This window comes from Macrotis lagotis, chromosome 8 (assembly GCF_037893015.1).
Source record: "Macrotis lagotis isolate mMagLag1 chromosome 8, bilby.v1.9.chrom.fasta, whole genome shotgun sequence".
Taxonomy (NCBI): domain Eukaryota; kingdom Metazoa; phylum Chordata; class Mammalia; order Peramelemorphia; family Peramelidae; genus Macrotis; species Macrotis lagotis.
Window position 1 is genome coordinate 3,924,956 of NC_133665.1, and position 25,168 is coordinate 3,950,123.

General features: G+C 37.1%; 1 protein-coding gene across 3 annotated transcripts in view; it reads left to right on the forward strand.

The window, feature by feature from the left end:
- The window catches only part of DNAAF8 (dynein axonemal assembly factor 8), a 55,771-nt gene that overhangs the window by 26,198 nt on the left and 4,405 nt on the right, over window positions 1–25,168 (forward strand). For all 3 annotated transcript variants that reach the window (XM_074196294.1, XM_074196296.1, XM_074196293.1), the window contains 3 exons: window positions 15,036–15,212; window positions 18,303–18,392; window positions 21,482–21,824. In XM_074196294.1, coding sequence (XP_074052395.1) covers window positions 15,036–15,212; window positions 18,303–18,392; window positions 21,482–21,806 — 592 coding nt within the window. In that variant the 3' untranslated portion in view covers window positions 21,807–21,824. The remainder of the gene's footprint in view (window positions 1–15,035; window positions 15,213–18,302; window positions 18,393–21,481; window positions 21,825–25,168) is intronic.

Consider the following 25,168-nt stretch of genomic DNA (forward strand, 5'->3'; position numbering starts at 1 on the left):
CACAAAATTTCCATCCTGCTTTCTCTCCATTTTCTTCTTTTTTTAATGATATAAATATTTTATTTGTTTTCCAATTACAAACAATGATAACTCTGTTCTATTTACAATGTATTTGTTGATTTCCATGGTCAAATGGTCCATGAATTACTTTTTTATTGCAAGAGTTTGGAGAAAGGTGGAAATCATCTTTTGCTCTGTTCTTCTCTCTGCAAGGATGTTCTTTGGGTCTTTAGCACAGTGAGCATAGGCTGAATCCTAGACTAGTGGACCTCACTGGCCACCTTGCAAAACAAGTGGCAGCATAAAAACACCCCACTTCCTCATCACTGCTTGTGTACACCTCAAGAACATAAAGCCTGAAACATGTCAACCTTATCTTTCGGGCCCTTAGTGATGATTAGAGGTGTGGCTTTTTTCCCATTAAGTTTTGAGTTCATCTATTTACACAGGTGTTGTACCTCTCTTCCAAAGGCACCCTCTTGGGTATTTACAAATTCTTAATTATAATTTATATTATCATTTATTTTAAGTATTAATATCAATAATATCAGTTTTATTTATATTTATTTATATTTAATTCTATATTAATATTATTATTTTATAATTCAATATGTCTATTGTATGTTCCAGCAGACATACTAAATGCATTTGTCTGACTGATGATGTTAATTGTAGTTTATTTTGGGGGTAGGGCTTATATTATGAGCATCCTGAAAAAAAATCATGCTAGGACTTATTATCCAATTAGGTCTTATTGTTGAGGGAAATATAGTAGGAGAAAGATTCTAGATAAAAATGTATAGTAAACTTTTGGGGCCTCATTCCTTGAATAATAGTAGCTAGGTGGTACAGTGGATAGAGCAATGGCCCTGGAGTGAACAGTACCTGAGTTCAAATCTGACCTCAGACACTTAATAATTACCTAGCTGTGTGGCCTTGGGCAAGCCAGTTAACCCTGTTTGCCTTGCAAAAACCTAAAAAAAGAAAAGAAAAAAGAAAAAGAAATTAAATTTGTTTATAAGTCCCAATTTGGTTTTATTTTGGCCAAATTTTAGTTCTAAAGGGAGAAAGAAGAGGACTACCTAACTTAAGGAATTTATTAAACTATACAACACAAAGTTCCCTCCTTTATTTTTTTTGCTATAAGTAGAAAACAGGGACAGGTCATGTGATTGAAGGATAATTGGTATTAAAGCAAATGATAACTTTTTTTTTGTTTGTTTGGTTTTTTGTTTTTAAGTTTTGGAAAGGCAAACGGGGTTAAGTGGCTTGCCCAAGGCCACACAGCTAGATAATTATTAAGTGTCTGAGGCCAGATTTGAAATCAGGTACTCCTGACTCCAGGGCCAATGCTCTATCCACTGTGCCACATAGCTGCCCCAAATGTTAACTTTTTAACTAGTAATTTTATATGAGCTTATCTGTGCAAGGTAATCTAAAAAGTGTTAAATAAGAAATTTTCAAGTTTTTGAAATGCATAATTGTGATTATGGTATTTTGATACTCCTAAGTGTTCTAATACTAAGAAATACTGGTAAATAATCTTAATGCTAATTGTTAGTAAGGACAGATTCTCTCATAAACTAAACATAGGGAGATTAAAACTGTACTGTTGACAACAAACAGAATGATTGAACAAAGAAAATTTAAGTGAATACATCTTTTATGCATTTTTAATTGATTATTGTAATTCCATAAGAGGAAAATGTAACTGTATCTGGCCCTAAGTTGTGATTAGTAACATTTCACATGTGGTGTTAAAAACTGTTGAGGATGTAACAGACTATCCTTCTGTATGAGTGATCAAGGACTAGTTTGATTTTTTTATGACAAATTCTCACAATCAAAGTATCATGTCAATTGTCTGTGTGCATACATAATAAATCTTTGTACCTTGCAAGGTTCCCCTACATATTAAAAGAACATCATTACCTTGTTTGGAATGGCCATTATTCTGTCATCTAGATTTCTATACTAAAGAAAATCTTAAAGTTAATTTGGTTATGGTTTATAAAATTCTTAATTATTAACTGAAATACAAAAAAATCTTGTAATTCTAAAAGGGGATTTTTAGAAACATCTCTTATAACTCCTTAACAAGAATTTTCTATGTTGAATCTCTGCACAAAATTGGAATGTACTTCATAAATTTGTTTTTAATCAAAAGATATATTTATACATACAAGCCTGCATCATCCAAGGATCTATTCATATGTGAAGGTTTATTGTGAGATTTTTTTTCTAGAGGAAATTAAAGTATATATTTAGTTTTATGATAAGGGTGATTTAATTGGGTATGTTTTCCCTGACTTAAACAAAAATTTTGTCATTTTATAAACCTCTTTTTGACTCAGGGAAGGTAATATTTGTAAATTTTGTGATAAAAGCTTATAAAAGTCCCTGTAAACTAATTCAGTTCAATACTTTGAAATTAACAACTATTTTGTCCAACATATTTTAACTAATGAGACCTAGTGAACTCTGTATATTGAAATTCCCATTATTATATTGATGTATATTTTTGTTCTGGAGGTATACATAATTATATATATGTTTGTAAGGATGTATTTAGAGACATAATGATAAGATTTACCTCCAAGTTTAGTGTAAATCTTTTAGTGTAACTGATAAACACTCTGGGTCAGGAGGGAAGAGGGCCTTTGCTGAATTTGTAGATAACAGTATTTCTGCTCTCAGTGAATGTGACTCAAAACACAACTTAGAATTCCCTTTTGATTCAAACTACCATAATGAATGTTTCTGGAACTTTCAATGTTTCTGTTAGAGTTTCATTTCCTAAACTTTATCTACCTTTCTAACTTGTCCCTGCTTGTAGCTCTTATAGAAAATTTTCTAGTTTTCAAGGTAGTAAGTATGGAAGTATACTATTTGTAATAGACATTTTGCCATTAGGTAAATGCATCTAAAGAACTGTCAGTTGAAAATATTTTGCTGGGGGGGAGGGGGCGGAGCCAAGATGGTGACATGAAGGCAGCATTTCCCAAGAACTCTGACCTCCCAAACCTCCCCCCCCAAAACAAGCAAAGGATAGCTCTAGCCAAAATCTAGAGGGGCAGAACCCACAGAAAGACTGAGTGATACATTTTCCCAGTTCAAGATAACTTAGAAGTTCTGCAGGAAGGGTGTGTTTCACCCTTTATTTTTTAAAATCTAATTTACCTGGGAAAAAAGCCTTGACACAACCCAGCCCAGTCCAGTCCAGGCCAGGCCAGAGATCATCCGCAATAGCTTGAAGGGGCAATGAGAGAACTCTGTTCCACCAGAATGAGTGTGGAGTAAGGAGCCCCAGCAGCAGAATCTGCAGTGAGAATCAGGAGAAAGCAGCCTGCACCCCCAGAGACAGTAAGGGAAGTCTGTAGAGATTTCTCTGCTCTCCCTGGGGTAGAACTCTGCTGTTTGCCTACACTCAGACCCAGGTTGCAGTTTGGGCTTCCATACTAAATAACCAAGATGGATCCCTCCTTATAGCCCCAGGGCAGAGGGTAGTGCTGTTGTCATCTACATATCAAAGCATAGGCAAGAGAGCATAACACCTTGGAGGAATAAAGGTCCCAGTGGGGTGTCCCCCCAATAAAAACAACCCCAAAGCCTTGGAAGTGCTGTAAATTAGTCTGGGGCTGAGGAAATGAGTAAACAACAGAAAAAGAAGAATCTAACCATAGAGAATTACTTTAGTCCCATGGAAGATCAAAACACATACTCAGATGACGACAAAATCGAAGCTTCTGTACCCAAAACCTCTAAGACAAATAGAAAATGGGCTCAGACTATGGATGAACAAAGACTTTGAAAAGCAATTAAAGGAGGTGGAGGAAAAAATTGGGAGGAGAAATGAGAGCGAGGTAGAAAAAGCATGAAAATCAAATCAAAAGCTTGGTGAAAGATATACAAAAAAATACTGAAGAAAATAACATGTTAAAAACCAGTTTAGGCCTAATGGAAAAAGCAAAACAAAAGGCAAATGAGGAGAAGAATGCCTTGAAAAGAAGAATTGGCCAGCTGGAAAAGGAGATAAAAAAAGCTCTCTGAAGAAAATAATTCCTTCAAATGCAAAATGGAACTAAAGGAAGCTGATGACTTTGCAAGAAAGCAGGAAGAAATAAAAAACTCTGCCAAAGAGCCAAAAATTAGAAGAAAAAGTGAAATATCTCATTGGAAAAACAGATCCAGAAGAAATAATTTAAAAATTATTGGGCTGTCTGAAAGCCACGACCAGGAGAGAAGAGCCTAGACTTCATTTTTCAAGAAATAATACAGAAAAATTGCCCTGAGATCCTCGAAGCTGAGGGTAAAATAGAAATTGAGAGAATTCACCCCTCACCCCATGAAAGAGATCCCAAGAGAAAAACTTCCAGGAATATTATAGCCAAATTCCAAAACTCCCAAATCAAAAAGAAAATTCTAAAAGCTGACAGATACAAACAATTCAACTACTGAGTTCCATAGTCAGGATTACACAGGATCTGGCAGCATCTACATTAAGGGCTCATAGGGATTGGAATATGATATTCTGGAAGGCAGAAGATCTTGGTTTACAACCAAAACTCAACTACCCAGCAAAACTGAACATCCTCTTTTAGGGGAAAAGATGGACTTTCAGTGAAACAGGGGACTTTCAGACTTTCCTACTGAGATGATCAGAGCTGAACAGAAAGTTTGATCTCCAAACTCTGGTGAACCATAGAGGGACTGGAAGAGAGGGACTAACTATGAGGAACTTGATGATGTTGAACTATTTATATTCCTGCACAGGAAGAAGATACTGATAACTCATATGAACTTTCTCATAAGAGCTGTTAGAAGGAGCATATATAGACAGGACATAGGAAGGAGCAGAATATAATGGTATGATGTGGTAAAGGGATGGAGTCAATGGGTGATAGGGGAAAGTACTGGAAGGAAGGAAAAGAAGATGAAGAAGCTGAGAGATTTTGCATAAGAGTCAAGAAAAAGCTATTTAAATGGAGTGGAGGGGGAAAGGCAAGGGGGGGAATGAGTGAGCCTTCATTCTCATTGGAAATGGCTCAGGGAGGAAATGACATACATGCTTAATAGGGTGAGGAAATCTGTCTTGCCCTGGAGAAGGATGGGAGAAAAGGGATGGGATGAGGGGGAATGGGGGGAGGGAAGGGGGGGAATAGGTGATAGAAGAGGGGGAAGATTGAGGGAGAGGGTATTCAGATTCAACACACTTTTGGACAGGGCCAGGATGAAAGGAGAGAGAAAATAGAATAAATGAGACTGGGGAGAAATAGAATGGAGATACAGCTAGCAATAGCAACTGAGGGAGAAATATTGAAGGAACTTCTCTGGTGGACTTATGATAAAGAAAACAACTCAACTGAGAGACAGAGCCATTGAAATCAGAACATAGACTGAAGTACAATTTCTTTTTTCTCTCTCTCTATTCTTGAGGTTTCTCATCTTCTTGGGGGGGAGGGAGTTTATGTTTATTCTTATGTTTACTCTTATAACATTCAATTTATATCAATGTACATGGAAACAATGTACAGATTGTCAGACAGCCTTCGGGGTGGGGAAGAAGGGAGGAGTAGAGAAAAATTGTAGAATTCAGAGCCCTGCAAAAAATGATGGGTAGGGGGTGACTAGGTGGCACAGTGGATAGAGCACCGGCCTTGGAGTCAGGAATACCTGGGTTCAAATCCGACCTCAAACACTTAATAATTACCTAGCTGTGTGGCCTTTGGGCAAGCCACTTAACCCCACTGCCTTGAAAAATCTTTTAAAAAAAAAAAGATGGGTACATATTACTATTGTATATAATTGGAAAACAAATTAAAAATGTTAAAATATTTTTTAAAAAAAGTATTTTGCTGTTTTTGATCTGAAGTTGTTGTCACTCCATGGCACAGGTAAGAGTTAATGTGTTGAACTTATCACATGTATATAATTCAGTTCCTGAAGAATCTCATTTTTCTTTTTGAGAATGACATGAATATATCTGAATAGAAATAAACTTGTAAAACCTTCTATGTTTATAAGTTTAAAGTTTAAAAACCTCTATGTTGTCTTTGTTTTTTTTATCTGAGTCCAGGAATTGTTTATCAAGGAAATTTATGTTGGACCAATATAGGGTTTGAACATGATTGCTGTGGGTGACAGCCTAATTGGTAAATGACTGTTAACAAATTCTGGGGTTAGATTCTCTTAACTCACATTTTTCAAAACATGACATTTGAAATGCCTCCTTGGACAGATTTAAAATTTGTCTCAAAGCATTTGGCCATCCACATGACCTTACCTGGAAACTGACATCTAAATAAAAAAGGAGATTTTTCCTTTTATATATCCCTTATCTGTAATCATGTCACTTAATCAGTACCAAAAACACTATTAACTCATACCATTTTTTTGCTTGCAACTATCTAAATTCTAATAGCCAACTGGGCTATTAGAATCCATTGTTCCTATAGGAATTAAAAGCTTTTAGTTTTTCAAGATGCTAAGGGGATATTCAAGTAAATATAAAGATTTTATGACATCGGGATATGTTTCTCTTGTCAAAAGGAATGCCTTGTTTGTTAGCTAAGGATATAAGGAGGAGGATGACCTGTGGTCTATTTAAAAAAAAATTATTAAAGAGAAATCCATTTTCAGTTAAGAATTCTTGATTCATTTTAAATATTGGCAAAAGTTTAAAACTGTTCTATTTTTAAATCATTTCCTGAATACACACTGTTCTAAAATGATTATCAAATGTATATGTTGCAAATTCAAGTGAATATAGAGGGCAGCTAGGTGGCACAGTGGCTGGAACACTGACCCTAGAGTCAGGAGGACCTGAGTTCAAATCTAACCTCAGACACTTAATACTTACCTAGCTGTGTGACCTTGAGCAAGTCACTTAAACCTATTGCCTTAAATAAATCTAAAAAATTCAAGTTAAGGGGTGGCTAGGTGGCATAGTGGATAGAGCACCAGCCCTGGAGTCAAGAGTACCTGAGTTCAAATCCGGTCTCAGACACTTAATAATTACTTAGCTGTGTGGCCTTGAGCAAGCCACTTAATCCCATTGCCTTACAAAAAAAAAACTTAAAAAAAATTCAAGTTGAGGGGCTAAGCCAAGATGGAGACAAGAACAGATCCTGTCTTAGGTGCTCTCTCATAAAACTCATAAGCTAAGGACTCTTAACTAAATTTTTGAGAGACAGAACCCACAGAGGGACCCAGTGAGGCAGTTCTCCTACTCAAGGTAACCTAGAAAAGAGCAGAAAGGCTCTGCTCCCCGGGGTCGGAGGGGCAGCCCGCCAGAGCAAAAGAACTTCAGTCTACCAGAGGCAGCCTCAGGGTGCTGGGAGCCAGGGCTCACAGCAGCGGGGGAGTTTCCTGAGCTACACCCCAGGGAGCACCAGGCACAAATTGGGGGAACAGTGGGGGGACCTTTGCCAGAGGGAGCAGGTGAAGCCCAGCCCTCAGGTCACACAGAGAGCAGCGTGGCCAGCAGAGTTCCAGGAAACAGAAGCAGGTGGAGCCGGTAAGCAGGAGCAGCCAGGGCATGAATCCATTGAACCTAGGGAGGGAAGTGAAGAGAGAGAGAGACTGCTGAGCTCTGTCCCTGGAACAGGACTCTGGGGTTCTGACCACATTCAGATCCTGATCGCAGTCTAGGCCCCCCCTTAGAACAGCAAGGCCCCTCCCCCACCTCAGACCTGTGGCAGAGGGGGGGCACATATGGTCATTCACAGACCAGGAGAGAGGACAGAGCCTCACACACTGAGACCCTTCTGGGAGTGTCCCAAAAGCTCAGGAAGCACCCCCAAAACAGGCTTAGGCTGGGAAAATGAGCAAACAGAAAAAAAAGAGGAACACCATTGAGAAATATTTTGCATATGAGCCCAAGAAGGATCAAAATACTCAGTCTGAAGATGAGGAAGCACAAGCTCCTGCATCTAAAGACTCCAAGAAAAACAGAAATTGGTCTCAGGCTATGACAGAGTTCAAAAAAGACTTTGAAAATCAAATGAGGGAGTTAGAACAAAAACTGGGGAAAGAAATGAGAGAGATGCAGGAAACACATGAAAATGAAGTCAGCAGCCTAGTCAAGGAAATCCAAAAAAATGCTGAAGAAAATAGCATGCTACAAACCAGCTTAGGTCAAATGGATAAAACAGTTCAAAAAGTTATTGAGAAGAATGCTTTAAAAAGCAAAATTGGCCAGATGGAAAAAGAGATGAGAAAACTCTCTGAGGAGAACAAATCCTTCAGACAAAGAATAGAACTCAGGCAGACTGATGAATTTACAAGAAATCGGGACTCATTCAAAACCAAAAAAATGAAAAATTAGAAGAAAATGTGAAATATCTCATTGAAAAAACAACTGATATGGAAAACAGACTTAGGAAAGATAATTTGAAAATTATTGGAATACCTGAAAGTCATGATCAGGAAAAGAGCCTTGACATCATTTTCAAAGAATTACTACAGGAAAATTGCCCTGATATTCTAGAAGCAGAGGGCAAAATAGAAATGAAGAGAATCCACAGATCCCCCTAAGAAAGAGATCCCAAAAAACCATCCCCTAGGAATATTATAGCCAAATTCCAGAACTCCCAAGTCAAAGAGAAAATATTACAAGCAGCCAGAAGGACACAGTTCAAATACCATGGAGCTGCAGTCAGGATCACACAGGACTTAGCAGCAACTACATTGGAAGCTCGTAGGGCTTGGAATATAAAAAAAAGTTAATATGACAATTTAGAGGGCAGCTCAGTGATAGAACTCTAGACCTAGTCAGGAAGACCTAGGTTCAAATTTGGCCTCAGATAGTTACTAGCAGTGTGACCCTGACAAATCATTTGACACTGCTTGCCTCAGTTTCCTCATCTGTAAAATGAACTAAAGAAAGAAATGGAAATTTTTAATGAATTCACTTTTGTAGTGGAATTCTTAGTATTAGGGAAGTAATTTTTTTAGTGGAGCAACATCCTCCAAATGAAGGAAATGAATAATGCCAAGTTATAAACCTAGGTTATTAAAACTTGTTTTTATAAAACTGGTCTGCTTTTCAAATTTGGTTTCAAATTTATTTGTAACCAAGTTCACAGGATGACAATTGGGAAATCAAATTGTAATTTCCATGATCTATGAAGTTCCAAGTTTCATTTTTTAATAATGGAAACCTAAGTTTGATCTGATAGAATTTGTATTGAGATGTTTCTTTTACCAAAAAAGGAAGATATCTACAAGTAACCTGAATTTGACATAAAAAAATCTGGTCCTTGACAGAACCCAGAGATACAGAAGTACATCAGATGTCTCTAGAAGAAAATGAAATAGATCCAAATTTTATTTATCTTTTCCTTTTTGTGCTTTTATTTGTACAGGTTATTTAATCAAAGGGGACTACCCCCTTTTGAGCTTTGTAACTTGAGCTGTCCATCTTTGTGCCTTCTCCTAGATCTTATGTTGCTTACCTATCTCCTAGCAACCCTAGGTCTCAAAGATATACAATTTCTCCCTCCAAGATGGTCCTCATTTTTTTTTCCTACTCATTTCATTAATTGATCTGTGGTTGATATAGTGACATCAGTCTTGATCAAAATGGGAAAATGTAAGTTTTCAGACTTACATTCCTGGTAAAGACTGATTCTCTTCCTATTGTAAGGAATGAAATGTTCTCTCTCCATATATTAATTATAATCTCAGGAAGACAAAAGATTAGAAAGTCCAAAAATTTGTCCTGCCCTTGTTATACTTTACTCCAGGAAAGAGAGATAATTACACATCCTCCTTTAAACAAGATATCAATGTATAAGGACAAGCAATTGTATATCCTAATAAATTCTAGTTTATGTGTAAAGATTCTGTTCTCCCTCTGCTGGGGTGGTCATTAACAAAATTGCCTTGCCCTATAGGCAATGGTGGAATTCAAATAAATTAGCAACCAGTTCTCTGCCTTAAATGACAGTTTTAAGTATACAAAATGATATACCAAAAGGTTGTTTAATATTTTGTGCATTTAATTCTCAAATAAGAACAATAAAAAACAATAAAACACAAAACTAGATTGTGTTATATTACTCACAGTAAGCAAACATTCTTATGGAGCAAAAATAGCCACACGGCCATAGCAGTCAATGTTGGAACATATATAGAACCGAAACTCATTCTACCTATTCTAACTCTCTTTTTTTCTTCTATTTCCATGACTTCCAAAATGGGTGATATCTCAACTCTTGAAATCTATATTTCTATTGGTTCATTGTGTCCCAGCTTCTCATAATATTTTGGGGCAATTTGGGGCATTAACACAAAGTGGGAACAAATGACACTGTCACCCCCTGTTGTTTGGCACTTTTTCTCTTTATATTTTATGTTTGTTTACTGAAGTAACAAAAATGAGAGAATTAAAATGTGGTATTTCATCAAAGATATAATGAATTTTAAGAAATGAATAAGTAAATATTACAAGCATAGGTCTGTCTTTTTTTTTCATCTATGAATGGAATGAACATTACTACAGGTGCTTTGTGCAGAAATTTGTGATTTCTGCATTGGGAGGCTGCCCAGGGGCCCACCCTAGAGAGAACCCTGTTTATAAGTGCCATTTTAACAACCAGTTTGCCAAATTCAACATAAAATTAGCAATTGGTTCTACCAAACTAATGCAAACCACTGCTTATAAGTAAATGGTAAATCTTAGAGGATAAATTCCATGTCTACAAATATTTTTCATTTTATTTACACAATCTCATACCTAACAAGCCATTATTCAACCTCTGAGACTTCTAGTGGAGGAGTCCACTACTGTCCAAGGCAACCATTTCTCTTTTGAAAATCTTTTATTGTTTTAGGAAGTATTTGTTTTCTACTCCTACTAAATTAGACTAGATGATTTCCTTTTTCAGCTAATATTATATTCTAAGGTCAAAGAAAATCTAATCTCATGAGTAAAATGATGCTCAACTCAGAGGGGTTAGGTAAATTGAAGTACCTCAGGCTTTCAGAGAAGGTACTCAGGCCCAGGTCTAACTGCTCTCACATCCACTGTTCTAAAGTCCTAATGCTTCTTAAAATAAAGCATTAGTGAAATTTGTAATCTGATTCCTGGGTAGGACTCAAGCCCACAACTCCTACTTTGGGGAGTTCAGTGGCTAATCCATTAAGTTATTATAGCTTAATACATGTTCCCTGATTTGATTTGAATTCAAGTGAATCTTTAGATCACTTGTTATTTGGGAGGGTTATCTTCTTCCCATTTGCAGATATTATGAAATATCAGAAAGGACCATCCAAGCAAATCATTCAAAGACAAATTTCATAAGCCAGTATGCAGCTAAAGCAGACAAATGGCATGGAAAAAAAAAGAGGGCATCTACTGGTTGTCAAAATTCACATAACTGCCAGTTAGTATGGGTAGACAGAGAACACTACTCCAGTTGTAACAGATAAACATGGACTTTGTATGGTTAGAATTCTTTTCAATAGCTAGAAGTTGTTGAGGAAAAGAGCTTAAGTTTATTGGACTATGTATCCATTTCCTCTCATCACTGTTTCTTTCTCTGAAAAATTCTTACAAATAGAACAAGTCTCTGGTTTTTGCCTGGAATGGCTACATTTAATTTGATAAATGTGAAGTGGTGCCTCAGAGTTATTTTAATTTTCTTTTTTCTATAATCAGTAGGGATTTAGATCATTTTTTCATGTGACTACTGATTGTTTTAATTTCTTCTTCTGAAAACTGCTTATTTATATCCTTTCACTTTATCAATTGAAAAATGACCCCTTTTTTATAAATTTGTTTAAGTTCCATATATATATATAAGAAATTCTCTTTATTAAAGAAACTTGCTGTAAATTTTCCCCCATTTCCTGCTCTTCTCCTAATTTTAGCTATATTTTATATAAAAACTTTTAAATTTCATATAATGAAAATTACCCATTTTACTTCTCATAATTCCCTCTATTGCTTGTTTAGTCATAAATTTTTTCCTTATTCATAGATCTAATGGATTATTTTTTCCATGTTCCCTTAATTTGCTTATGATAGTGTGGCATATGCATTGGAGAATACCTGGAACCAGGTGCTAAACCACTCCTCAAGCACCATCCTTGTGCCAGAAAAATGTTTGAGTGTCCAGTTCATTCTCGTTTCTCTCTCTCTCTCTCTCTCTCTCTCTCTCTCTCTCTCTCTCTCTCTCTCTCTCTCATTCTCTCTCTCTCTCTCTCTCTCTCCCCCTCTCCCTCTCCCCCGTACATTCTCTTCTCTCCCTCTCTCCCTCTCTCCCTCTCTCCCTCCCTTTCCCTCCCGGTGGGCAACCACTCATCTCCTCTCTTCTCCTCTCCTCTCCCTGCTTCTCTTTTCTCCTCTTAAGTTTCTTCTCTTTTCCCTTTTTTTCTTTTTAATTTTACTACTCCTTTCACCACTTATGACTGCCAATATGGCCCCAGCTCCATGACCCAAGATGTGTGTTGATCTATGATTCTTTTCTTTCCTTTTTATTTTTAAGCACTTTAGCTTTTTTAACCTCAATTTCTACTTATCAGTCTGTCCTTTAAGTAATTCACTCTCTTGCTGCTTCTCCAAACTTAAACTGTCAAGTTTTTTTGTAGTAACTTGTAAACTGTTTGAATAATCTGTGAATTAAAACCAATCTTTAAAAATCTTTCCTGAACCCCATTTCTTCCCTTCTTCGATATCACCCTATATGAATAAATCATGTACCCATTTTGACTTTGTTTTGGTATTCATTGGGATGTATTGATCTATGCCTAATTTCTGCCAAACTACTTTTCCAATGTTCCCAGCAGTTTTTGTCAGACATGAGTTCTTAACCCAAATGTTCAAATCTTTGAGTTTATCAAACATGAGATTACTATAGTGTATTGTATACCCAGCCTATTCCACTGATCTACCGTCTTTTTTCTTAATCAATACCAGGTTATTTTCATGATTATTGATTTGTAATATAGTTTGATATTTAGAACTTTCTAGGCAGTTATCTTGATTTTTTTCATTTATTCCCTTGATAGTCTTGGCTTTTTATTTTTTCTAGGTGAATTTTGTTACATTTTTCTTAATTCTATAATTCTTTGGTAGTTTGATTGGTGACCCTGTGATTTATTCAACCTTTCATCCTATAACCTCTTTTTCACTAAGAAACTCTTAACTCTGAAAATGGTCATATGTACTTACTGCTTCAACTTCTTTACCACTCATTTACTCCTTAAACCGCTTGCTGTCTGATTTCTGACCCTATCACTCTGCTAAATACTTTCTCTAAGGTCACCAATGATTATTTTGTTGTTGCTGTTGCCATTGTATTTTGTTTGTATGTTTTTGGTGTGTGCTCCTCTTACAGGGACTGTGATAAGGTGGCTAGAGAACTGATCTCAAATTCAGGTGGATCTGGGTTCATAAGGTACCACTGGCATTTACCCTGTGCAAATAAATCCCTCAACCTAAAGAAACTAGGAAACTCTCCAGGACTCTAAAGTTTCAGAGAAGTTGCATTTGTAAAAGGAATTTCCTCACACAGGAGTTCCTTGTACCCATGAAATGAGAGGTCTAGTCCTTATCCTTAGCCCTCCCTTCAAGGTAAATGCTTTATTTTTTTTTAGGTGTTTTTTTTTTTTGCAAGGCAATGGGGTTAAGTGGCTTGCCCAAGGCTACACAGCTAGGTAATTATTAAGTTTCTGAGGTCAAATTCGAACTCAGGTACTCCTGACTCCAGGGCCAGTGCTCTATCCACTGCACCACCTAGCCACCCCTGGTAAATGCTTTATTAATTTAATATTTTTTCATTAAGAATTAGAAAATCATTAACAAACTCAAATATTTTCTAACACAAAGGTAAATAGAGGCTGACTATGAACCTGTAAATTTACTACAAACAGTTGTACCTTTTAATGTAATATTAAATTTAATATGGTAGTGCTAGCATTACCCTGCTTGCCTGGTCTCCTTTTGCTATGGTTCAATGTTGTTCCTTTGAATAGTTCATTGATATCCCTTTCTTTCCTCCCTTGTGACATTTTGGGCATCACCATCACTATTTTCACAATTACTCTTTTCCTCAATTCTTCCTCTCCCTTAAAAATATTAAATTAAACCCCTTTTTTGTAACAAAAGTGTAGTCAAACAAAAGAAGTTTCTGTTATAATGGTTGTGTCTGAAAATGAATGGGTCATTCTTCATATTTAGTTCATCAACTCTTCCAAGTATACTTCATTTAGTATGAGAGGTATATTTAGTTTCCTTCACAATATTGTTGTCATTGTATAAATTGTTCTCCTGGTTCTTTTCACTTAACTCTCTGTATCAATTCATGCAAGTTTTTCCAGATTTCTCTGAAACTATTGCCTTCATTTTTTTCTTTCAACATAATAATAATCCATTACATTTACAAGCCATAGTCCCCAATTGGTGGTTACCTGCTATTGATAGGTACCACTAGTACCACCAAGTACCACCACAAAAAGAACTGCTGTAAAATTTTTGCAATATAAGTCCAATCCTTCTTTCCTAAGACATCTGAAAAGTTAGCTAATCATGATTAAACCAGGATTCTAGGACAGTATCTGGTCCCTTCTTCCTATGTTCAAATACTCTGGATATCCTCTCAGACCTTATAAGTACAAGGGTCTCTAAGAAAGATCATGAGCTAGTTCTCAGGAGTGAGAGACCCCCATCTGAATTTCTGCTTCACTATAATCCTGGGATTTGAGTTTTAAAAAAAATCTCTTATAAATTTTCCCCAAATCTTACAAAACAGTGTTTTAATTCTTCTACATAGAAATATTTAAATTTTAAAATATTGCTAATTAGGACTTCATTTGGGTGTTCTTTAGTGATTATATAAGATAATGACTGTATACAACTGTTTGTCCTATTAAAGTGTTTGGAAGCCATATCTGAAGTGAAAGGAGGATGGATGTAAAATTTTGACTAGAGTTCCCCACCTTGTATTCAATTTCCTGAATTTATATCACTTTGATTCCAGGATGATGACCTCTGGGCAAATGTTTTAGGAAACATTCCTTTGTCTTCACAGAAGTTCCAGGTGTATGCCATGCCTAACGCGAGGGCAGAGCTTAGATGTGGCTAGAAACACAGAGCTGCAGAAAGTAATAGAGCCTCCCACAGTTTTCATTGACCTCAGGCAACCTAAGCTGAAGACATCAGTACCTAGCTCAGAATACAGATTCCAGAAAAAAGAGGAAAAATTCAGGTAAGGACAGCACAGAAAATATAACCTTAACTTTTAATTGCTCTCAGTTTGAAGGGATTTCTTCCTTGTGGGATGAATATTTCCCAAAGGTAGGTGGGGAGAGGGAGAAAGATGATTTTGGAAACAAGAAAAATTTCAAATTATTAAATAGAGAGTCTGTGGAGTTAGTTACAATGATTTTGTTCAGAATGAGAACACAGGACTGAGAGCTGTGAGTTTGGAAACCTAGTCTCAGTCAACATCAATCCACATTTTTAAGAGCTCATTACACATTTCTTTCTTCACTAGGAGATAGAAAGCCCAGAGAAGGAGTCACAGGATTATAAGATAACACAATCATTACTAGTCTCATAGCTAAAACAGACACAGTGCATGAATTTGGATGGGATAATTTAATCTAGGAGCTAGATGGCCAAGTGCATAAATTGCTAGCCTGAAGTGAGGAAGACTCATCTTCCAGAGTTCATATCTGAGTTCAGTCATTAACTTTGTGACTTCCAGCAAGCCCCTTAACCCTAATTGCCTCAGTTTCCTCATCTGTAAAATGATCTAGAGAAGGAAATGGAAAATCACTGCAGTATCTCTGCCAAGAAAACTCCAAATGAGGTCATGAAAAGCTGGACAAAACAACAACCTTAATATATGGAATATTGAAAGTATAAAATAGGGTGTAATTGTCCTTTGAAACAAATGGAATAATAAATTAAAAAGAAGCTTTGAACTCTTTAGGAGAAAGACTGTGAGAATCCAAATCATTGAATTCATTATTTTTTACAGACTGAAGGGAACACAAGACACAGACTGAAGACAGTGTCTACCAAGAATGTACAGTTTAATTTCATGAAACTACAACTTTTAACAATCATATTTTAGGGTGCAGTTAGTTGATGCAGTGGATAGAGCACCAGCCCTGAAGTCAGGAGGACCTGAGTTCAAATCCAACCTCAGACACCTGATAACTACTAGCTGTATGACCTTGGGCACTTAAACTCATTGGCCCACAACAACCAAAACCACAAAAAATAAAATAAACTTTTATATTTTAGGACTATGGTACTTAGATTTGGAAGGAACTTTAAAGATGCTCTAGTCCAACTCTCTCTGTCTATGTCTCTTTTTTCTCTGTCTCTTCCCTTCTTCCTCCCTCTCTTTTAACAGATAAAGTGAGACCCAAAGAAGCTATGACTAGACCAAGGTCACTTGCTTTTCACTCAATCAGCAAGCATTATTTACTAAATTACTTAAATATATTTTATATTGACTAATCATGAAGGATGCAAGTACAAAAATGTTAAAGTAATAAGCCAGATTGAAACTCAGGGGTTCTGACCCTCATTTAAATGAAAAAAGAATATGAGAAGTAGGATTATGAAATGGGAACAAATATAAAAATTAATTTTTTTTAAAAATGCAAAAGGAGGGGTGGCTAGGTGGCGCAGTGGATAAAGCACAGGCCCTGGAGTCAGGAGTACCTGGGTTCAAATCCAGTCTCAGACACTTCATAATTACCTAGCTGTGTGGCCTTGGGCAAGCCACTTAACCCCATTTGCCTTGCAAAAACCTAAAAAGCAAAAGGAATAAATAAGAGTTTAGTGTGATATAATTATAGTGAAAAGGGAAGAATGCTTTTCCATGTCCAATGTCTACATATGACTTCCCCCTCTGTGGTTCTGTTTCCTCACCTTTTAGAGAGGTAATGAAGACCTAGCTCTTAAAATGTCTATCATCATAAATCAAAACCCACCAAAATTCAAAGGTATTATTCTTGTCAAAGAATAGATTTTAGGTTATAGATTTATAAATCTTTGGAATAGGTTTGATCTTTTGGAATGGCCCCATATAGTCTCACTTCCAGTTCCAGATATATCTTAAGAAACTAATTTTGGCTTTCTACTATTTGTAATAATAGATGTTCCTTCCACTTATTCTTATAATTTCTTTTTTATGTATTCTGGAATATTTAGACTTTTAAAATAACCTTTCTTATATTTTATGTCTTAAGTCTCAACAATCATATACTTTTTCATTTGAAGATTATTTCTTCTTTTAAAAATTTTAGAAAAGTAAATTTCTCCTTCCAAAAATTCAAAATCATATCAGTGAAACTGTCCAAAAAGTAATTTTGTAAAATAAAACATAATTGAACTCCCTTACCTATTTCCATCTGAAAAGAGAGCAAATTGAGCCATCCTGATTGCTATGAGAGTTACCTAGAGGGAGGAAAGAAGAAAAGGACAACATAGGATCTGGTACAAGTACAAAAACAAAATCCATGTCGAAAAAGGTGGATTGGGGGCGGGCAGCTAGGTGGCACAGTGAATAGAACACTGACCCTGGAGTCAGGAGGATCTGGGTTCAAATCTGGCCTCAAACACTTAATAATTACCTGACTGTGTGGCCTTGGGCAAACTACTTAAACCCATTTGCCTTGCAAAAAAAAAAAACAACCCTAAATAAAACAAAAAAAAAGACAGATTCTATAGAATTTAAATTGAATAGTTTTCATTAAAAAAAACAAACCTAGATCAAACCAATAAGCATAATTTACAAAAAGAGTAGGGACTGAAATAAGCAGTTTCATTTTAGTGAGAAAGAACATGGATAGACTGAAAAATCACTTCAACTTGAAATATAAGTTAATTCAATTCAGGATTCCAAATATATATTCATACATGTACAGTTGTCTAGAAGCTCAGATTGCTGAACTCCCTACCCCAAGAGGTAACTCCAATTCAGTTCACTTTTTGATCCAAATGTGTCTGTCCACTTAAAGGCTTTTTATACCTGTGCTGCACCCCCTTCCCCACCTCACCAAGAGCACAGATGAATACACTTGCAGAATGTTGAAGGTATTAACTCATTCATTAAGAAGTCCCAGCCCTGGGGTGGTTAGGTGGTGCAGTGGATAAAGCACCGGCCCTGGAGTCAGTAGCACCTGGGTTCAAATCTGGTGTCAGACACTTAATAATTACCTAACTGTGTGGCCTTGGGCAAGCCACTTAACCCCATTTGCCTTGCAAAAAAACCTAAAAAAAAATTAGTTCCAGCAATGCTATAAGATGATAGAATTAATGTTTCATTTCTTTCTAGCTCTGGTGATAGTAGCTCCACTGAAAGTGAGGAGACTCCAGATGTGAGAGATGCTAAAGGACCCAGGAAGAGAATTTCTCAAAGCTCAAGGTAGAAAAAGGGTCATCTCTGGGAACATGATATGAACCATTACAAGAATGGCATCTTGGGGCTTCATTTTTCTTTTTCTATTAGTGATTTTTTTTTAAACATTAGCATCAATCTGGCAATAGAAAATCAAGCTATCTCTTTCCTGCTGTAACATCTTTTTGGCAAGGTTTTTGCTAAGGATATTTGAATTGAATAGTTATCTTCTAATGCATAAATGTTACTTGTGTTTCAAAGTAAAGATGTTGTTTATCTAGCATTCAAAGGAATGCCTGCTTAGGATTCTAATTCCTTTGGAGTTCATATTGTGTTCTCCTCTTTTTTGGTCAAGATGGAACACTTCCAAAGACCTTTAAAAGAAATAAAGACTCTCTGGAGTACCTAATGTACACCTCCTAACAGTAACATAAAATTCCCAAATAAACTCAAGCTCATTTGTGTAAGCTTCTAAGAATAACTGAAATCTAATGTGAAGATTCTTTTTTCCTCTAATGTTTTTGGCAGCAGTTCTTGGTTGACAACCATTTCCATAACAGTTTTATTATACTTATCATAAAAATACCCTGTTAAAACTCAACTTTCCAACTAATTTCAAGAATATATGACATTTTACATCTTTACCAAGGGTTATTCTTGATTCTAGGCTATTATGCTGTTGAATTTTACATAATTGTCTTGATCATTTCTACTTTTGTTCATTTATTCATTGATTGAATTAATAAATGAACTAGCATTTTCTGGATACTGCATATGTCAACATTTCTGAACAAAGTACTTTGGAAGTATAAAGCAAGTAGAGGAAATGATTCCTGCTTCTAGGAGCTTCACAATCTAATGGGAAAGGCAGAACATAACATATGTCAAATACATCAACTACCTGGGGAACAGTTATAAGGCAACAGAATGTAAATGAAACAGTAAAAAAAAAGATATAGCATGTACTGGTAGTACATGATGATGAAGTTTAAAAATGTTTTGGGTGTGCTTTAGTTTCAGGTTTGAATGTGTGACAAATTCACTAAAGATTAGACTCTGTCCAGAAGTATTTAGGGACAAAAAGATTTTATTATGTATTAGCATAATGTGGTTAGTGGAAAGAGAAGACAGCAATAGCAGCAGCCTTCATCATCAGGGAATAAACAATAAAAGGAAAAAGCATGAAGAGAAAAAAGAAAGGGACAGTTACAAGTACAACTGGGCTGATAGCATCAGCAGCCATCCAGGAAAAGGCCAGGTTTATATGGGGGGAGGGGAGCAGCACATGTGGGACATGTTGTTTATGCTGTTAGGGAAAGAAGGTTGAGGTCATTCCCACCATCTCATTGGGTTTACATCTCAAAGGAGCTGAGACATTTCTGTCTCAGTACTCCAGGACTCCTTTTCCATGGGATAGTTCATAAGTTTCCAGGTGGCCCACAATGGAGATATTCATCTAGATAACAACTTAGTGGAAATCAGACAGTCACAGGATATGCAAGGCCATCATAGAAGAAAATAATTTTTGGTCTCTGTCTAATATTTCCTCTGATGCTTGTCCTTCGTTCTTGAAAAAAACCATGACATCAGGGAGATGATGCCATGACAAGCACATGAATTGGATTTGAATGAGTGGTTGTTGTGCTGAATCATCAATCTCACTTTCTCCTCCAGAGCCATCTGCCAGTAGCCAGATATAAATCAGGATGACTAGAGATGGCCCTGGATGTAGTGGGAGACCTTGGCCTTTTAAAGCTAAGGTTTTTCCCAGGTCACAATTTGACTGAGGAAATGCCCATTCATTTATACAACACTTCAAGGTTTACAAAGCATTTTGCATATGCTTTGACATTGGGCTGGGGTGGGGGTGGGGGACAGCAATGGATCGGGTGCTGGATCTAGAACCAGGAAGACCAGTATTCCTGGATTCAAATCTGGCCTTAGACACTCACCAGCTGTGTATTTCAGTGACAGGCCCCAAACATATCTAGCCAGATATGTCCAAATTGTAGCTTATCCCACCCCTCAAATAACACATTATTTAATATACTATATAAAGACAAATACATATTAATAACATTCTGTTATATCAAGAAGCTCCAGGTCATGTGCTTCCAATAAATGAGTAGAAACATTAGAATTGCCCAAATTTGTAGCTATAACAACAGCTTTAATAGACTCATTCAGTTTTTTTTATCTGTGGATTCTTACAGTAAATTTCTTGAGAATCACAGCTTGTTTTCTTTTAATCAAGTTTCTAAACTCCTATAATCCAGGATCCAGCATAAGCAAAATTATGAAATATGACTTTAAAATTATGAAATAGAAGAACTTTGTCTCCTGTGCCCCCAGAATTCTCTTGGCTCCTATTACTGGCACTCTATTCTTCATCTCCCAGCCCTTTAGCTTTAGCATCATGGCAAAATTATTCATTCTCTCTCTCTTACTCTCCTATCAAAAATTACTTTCAGATCTTTCATCACTCAGAGATGTTAATGATTGTTAACATCTGAAGGTAACATCCCTTTTGGTGGAAAATTGCATTTTCCCATTGTGATATCCTTAAAGGGATGAATAGCACTAAAGGTAAAATATGGGGAATTAGCCAGCCTCACAGACATGGCCTTATTAGGGTATACTCATCCTCCTGCTACATGACTGGTCAGGTAACCACTTTGGAAGACTGAGAGGCAGGAAGCTGGAGGACCTCTAAAGGGATGAGCTGAGGTTGCTCTTATCTTGACAAATTTGCATTGAACAGTGGAAGGGAATTTGCTGATGATTAGAGTCCTTACTGCCCAGGGAGCGCTCATCAGATAAGCACAAATAAAGTTTTCTAAATATTAAAAACTAGAAAGATATTTCTCCTAGTGTTGTAGCTGCTATGAGCCCTCCTGAATGAGCTTCCTTATGTGAAAAAGCTGTTGAAATTGAACTATCAACTATATTTTCCTCATATATATATATACATATATATGTATATATATATATATATGTACACACACACACACACACACACATACATATATATTGTTTGGCCTTATTAACCATGAAATAAATGTCAGAATGCTTTTTTTTATTTGTCCTTGTTTTTCTTGGATTCTGTTTCTCACTAGGGACCAAACTGGGAAAAGTTACCTGTTACAACAGATCCGTGCTTTCCAGAAGACCTCTCGGTCATGTGGCACTAAAACTAAAGTGAATACCCAAGATGGTCACGATACTCAGGATGCTAAAACTTTTGAAGACATATTCAAGACAGGAATCAGGAGAAAACAAGGGATAACAAGAGAGACCCATCAGAACACTTCAGTGATGCCACTGGGATACCTTCCTCCCCTGGACCAGGAGGCCAGAGGTAGAGGAGAAAAATCAAAAAGGCATAGACAAGAATCCAGATTCAGAAAAATTAACTGTAGTGATGGCAATTCCTTTGAATAAAACCAGAAAAATCTCAAGGTAAAGTAATTTGACAATTGGGTCAATAGTGTGAATTCTAGTTGTTAGATACCCAGTCCTAAGTTCTAGTCTATGTTTTTCATGAGCATCTATAGAGTAATAAGACTCAGGCCATGTTTTCCATATGTGATCCATTAGTGATAATTATTCAGGTATATGACATTTTAAGATTAACAAAACTCTTTTTCTTACAATGTTGTTGAATTGGTTAAGTTGCAGCTGACTTCTGTGACCCCATTTGGGGTTTTCTTGTCAAAGATATTGGGATAGTTTGCATTTCCTTCTCCAGCTCATTTTACAGAGGAGAAAATGAGACAAACAGAATTAAGTGACTTGCCCAGGATCAGACAGCTACAAGCATTTGAAGCCAAATTCGAACTCAGATTTCCTTGATTCCAGATCCAATACTCTAACAACTAAGCCTCCTAGCTGCCCTTATTATCTCTATTTTTATAAATAATATGAAGCACAGACACTCAGACAACAGTAACTTATCTGGTAAGTGTCTCATGCAGCCAGATACTCTTTTAGAGATCAATAACTGCTTTAAGAAAAGTATAATCCTAGACTCTCTTGGGCATGCTGTAGTTCTGGGACTCTTTATTAGTGATGCTCGCAAATGTTGCTGCAATCATATGATCACAAACAGTACTATTCTCAAAGTCTATGAGCTTGACCCAACTTAGTTTTTTTTTTTTTAGATTTTTCAAGGCAATGGGGTTGAGTAGCTTGCCCAAGGCCACACAGCTAGGCAATTATTAAGTGTCTGAGGCTGGATTTGAACTCAGGAACTCCTGACTCCAGGGCTGGTTCTCTATCCACTGTGCCACCTAGCCACCCCCCAACTTAGTTTTGATGACATAAAAGACATTAGAAGATAGTAGGTCTAGAAAGTCAATAGGCAGAAGTATATAGTGTCATCAGTAAATGATACCAGGTCAGATTATGCTGTATGGACCCAATGGTGACTTACAGTTGCCATTTTTCTCTCTTTACTTTGAAAGTCCATTTATTCATCAAATATTAAATGTGAGTACTGTCTAGATAGACATTTTCCATTGGCAACCTCCTATATTGCTTTGACTTTGTATTATAATAATGAAAGAATTTTGAATTCCAGAATCAGAATGAGCAGAGACCTGGATTCAGATGCAATCCCTGTCACTTGCTAGCTCTTGTGAATATAGTCAAGTCACTCCACTTTTGTTGTCATTATCATCACTGTTCAAATTGTGACCCCATTTGGGGTTTTCTGCCCATGATAATAAAGTAGTTGGTCATTTCCTTCTCCAGATCATTTTACAAAAAATTGAGGCAAATAGGGTTAAGTGACTTCTCAAGGATCACATAGCTACCAAGTACCCAAGGCCCAATTTGAATTGAAATCTTCCTACCTCTAGGCCTGTGCTTTTTGCACTGGCCACCTAGCTTCCCCACTCCAACTTCTAATGAGCCTCTGTTTCAGGGTGTTTACCCTTTTAGCTCTTCTGGGCCACAAAAACCCCCATCAAGGACTTCATACAGAATTCAATACCCTTTCATGAATGCAAAGCAGTCCATACCATCATTGAGCTCAGCAACAAATGCAGATAGTACTCCAGGTTGGACACACCTGCTTTATTTCCTTATTTGTAAAGCAGAGATGATATTTGCAGTACTTAACTGCAAGAGGGATGGTTGGGAAGATCAAATAAGGTAATTTATATAAAATGCTCTGCATACCTTAATGTACTATATAAATGTCAACTGTTAATTTGAGTCACTTATAACTATTTCCATAGTTTCCCCCTCCCACTCAGAGATTTAATTTTCATATTTCTAACCATCTGCTGAATACCTGGATGTCCTACCACCAGCACCTTAAACACCACATATCTATGTCTGAACTTATCCTCCTCTTCCCCTCTAATTCTCTTCTCTTACTTCTTTCTTTTGATTATGACACTATTGTCCCAGACTCCCAGGTCTGAAACCTGAAAATCATCTTTGATTCTTCTAAATTCATCATATCCTCTCTCAAAAAGTGAACCCTGGGTAAAAAAAGGAAGATGGCACCCCATAAATGGAAATGAATACAAAGCTATTTATTTAAAGAAGGTACAGTGGCCTGCTGGCTCCAAGCAGTCCCCAGCAATAGGTAGTGGGGAGAGTAAGTCTTTTTATAGGGTATGGGGATATAGGAGGCAGGGTGGTATGGTTTCTATAGGAACTAGGAGCTATTGGCATCTCCATGGAGGATGAGAGGATGGAGGATATGTTTTGTTTGGGGGTTCGCCATGTGTTTCATTGGGGTTCACCAAGGTGAGGTTATGTGTTGTTTGGAGTTTCTAAGGAGGTTAGGGTTCACGTCCTTAGGAAAGAGTAATCAATGGGGCTTTACTGGGCAACAGTGAAACTCGGCCTGGATCCAACATTCTAGCCTTTTCGTTTTAATTTTACTAAGGGAATTGGGACTGGAGGTCAGTTCTTCTGGCTTACTTCTAACTGAGTGGGGGCAATGCTGTCATCAGGTACATCATTGGGTCCGAAGTAGCATCATGGATTTGGCCATCTGGGATGCTGCAGTGTTCACTGTTTTGTGGATGAAGGACATTAAGCATCTGAAGCAAAGGAGGACCTAAGAGGGCCAATGAGACCATGATTAGGGGAGTTAATAAGGGAAGGAGCCAAGAGGGGAACATGGGAAGACTGAAACCAACTGGGCCATGTGTCTGCTGATGTTTCCCTAATGTCTGAGTCTCCATCAGCCAGACTGATCCAAATTGATTTAACATAGAAGCAGCATTCTTTATCTAGGAACAACAGAGGCCATGCTTCTCTGCTGTCAGTAGTCCTGGCCCCTTCTGGTTTGAAAGGTTACAGCAGCTGGGAAATCCACTTGATCTTGAATTTGTAGGAGGCTTCTGGCTCTATCATCGAGACTTTCCTGAAGGTCATGTGATAGCTGCTGAAAGTAATAGAAGTTGTGATGCTTCCTACTCCTATGCCCACACCAGGAAGAAAGGAGTGAGTGTGGGAGGCCTTTGGTTCCTTGCATGTGTCTTGAGGAAGGGACTGATTGTTAGGGGCTCCCTCAGTAGGGGGCAAGAGGTAGACAGGGATCAAGTCCATCTGGTGGTTAGACATAGGTATGCAGCATTCCCACAGCGAAAGAAGAATCAATTTTCTCCTCAAGCATACACCAAAGGTGGAGAGAGAAGAGGTAAGTAAACTCATTCCTCTCCCAGTGCCAAAGTGAGAGAGAACCTGCAAGAGCTAGACCTGTAGGTTGTAAAGGGGGGCATTCTACCTCAGGCCCAGTCAAAAGAAGTTTGGTTCCAGTGTCCACCAGTATGTTGTGGTTG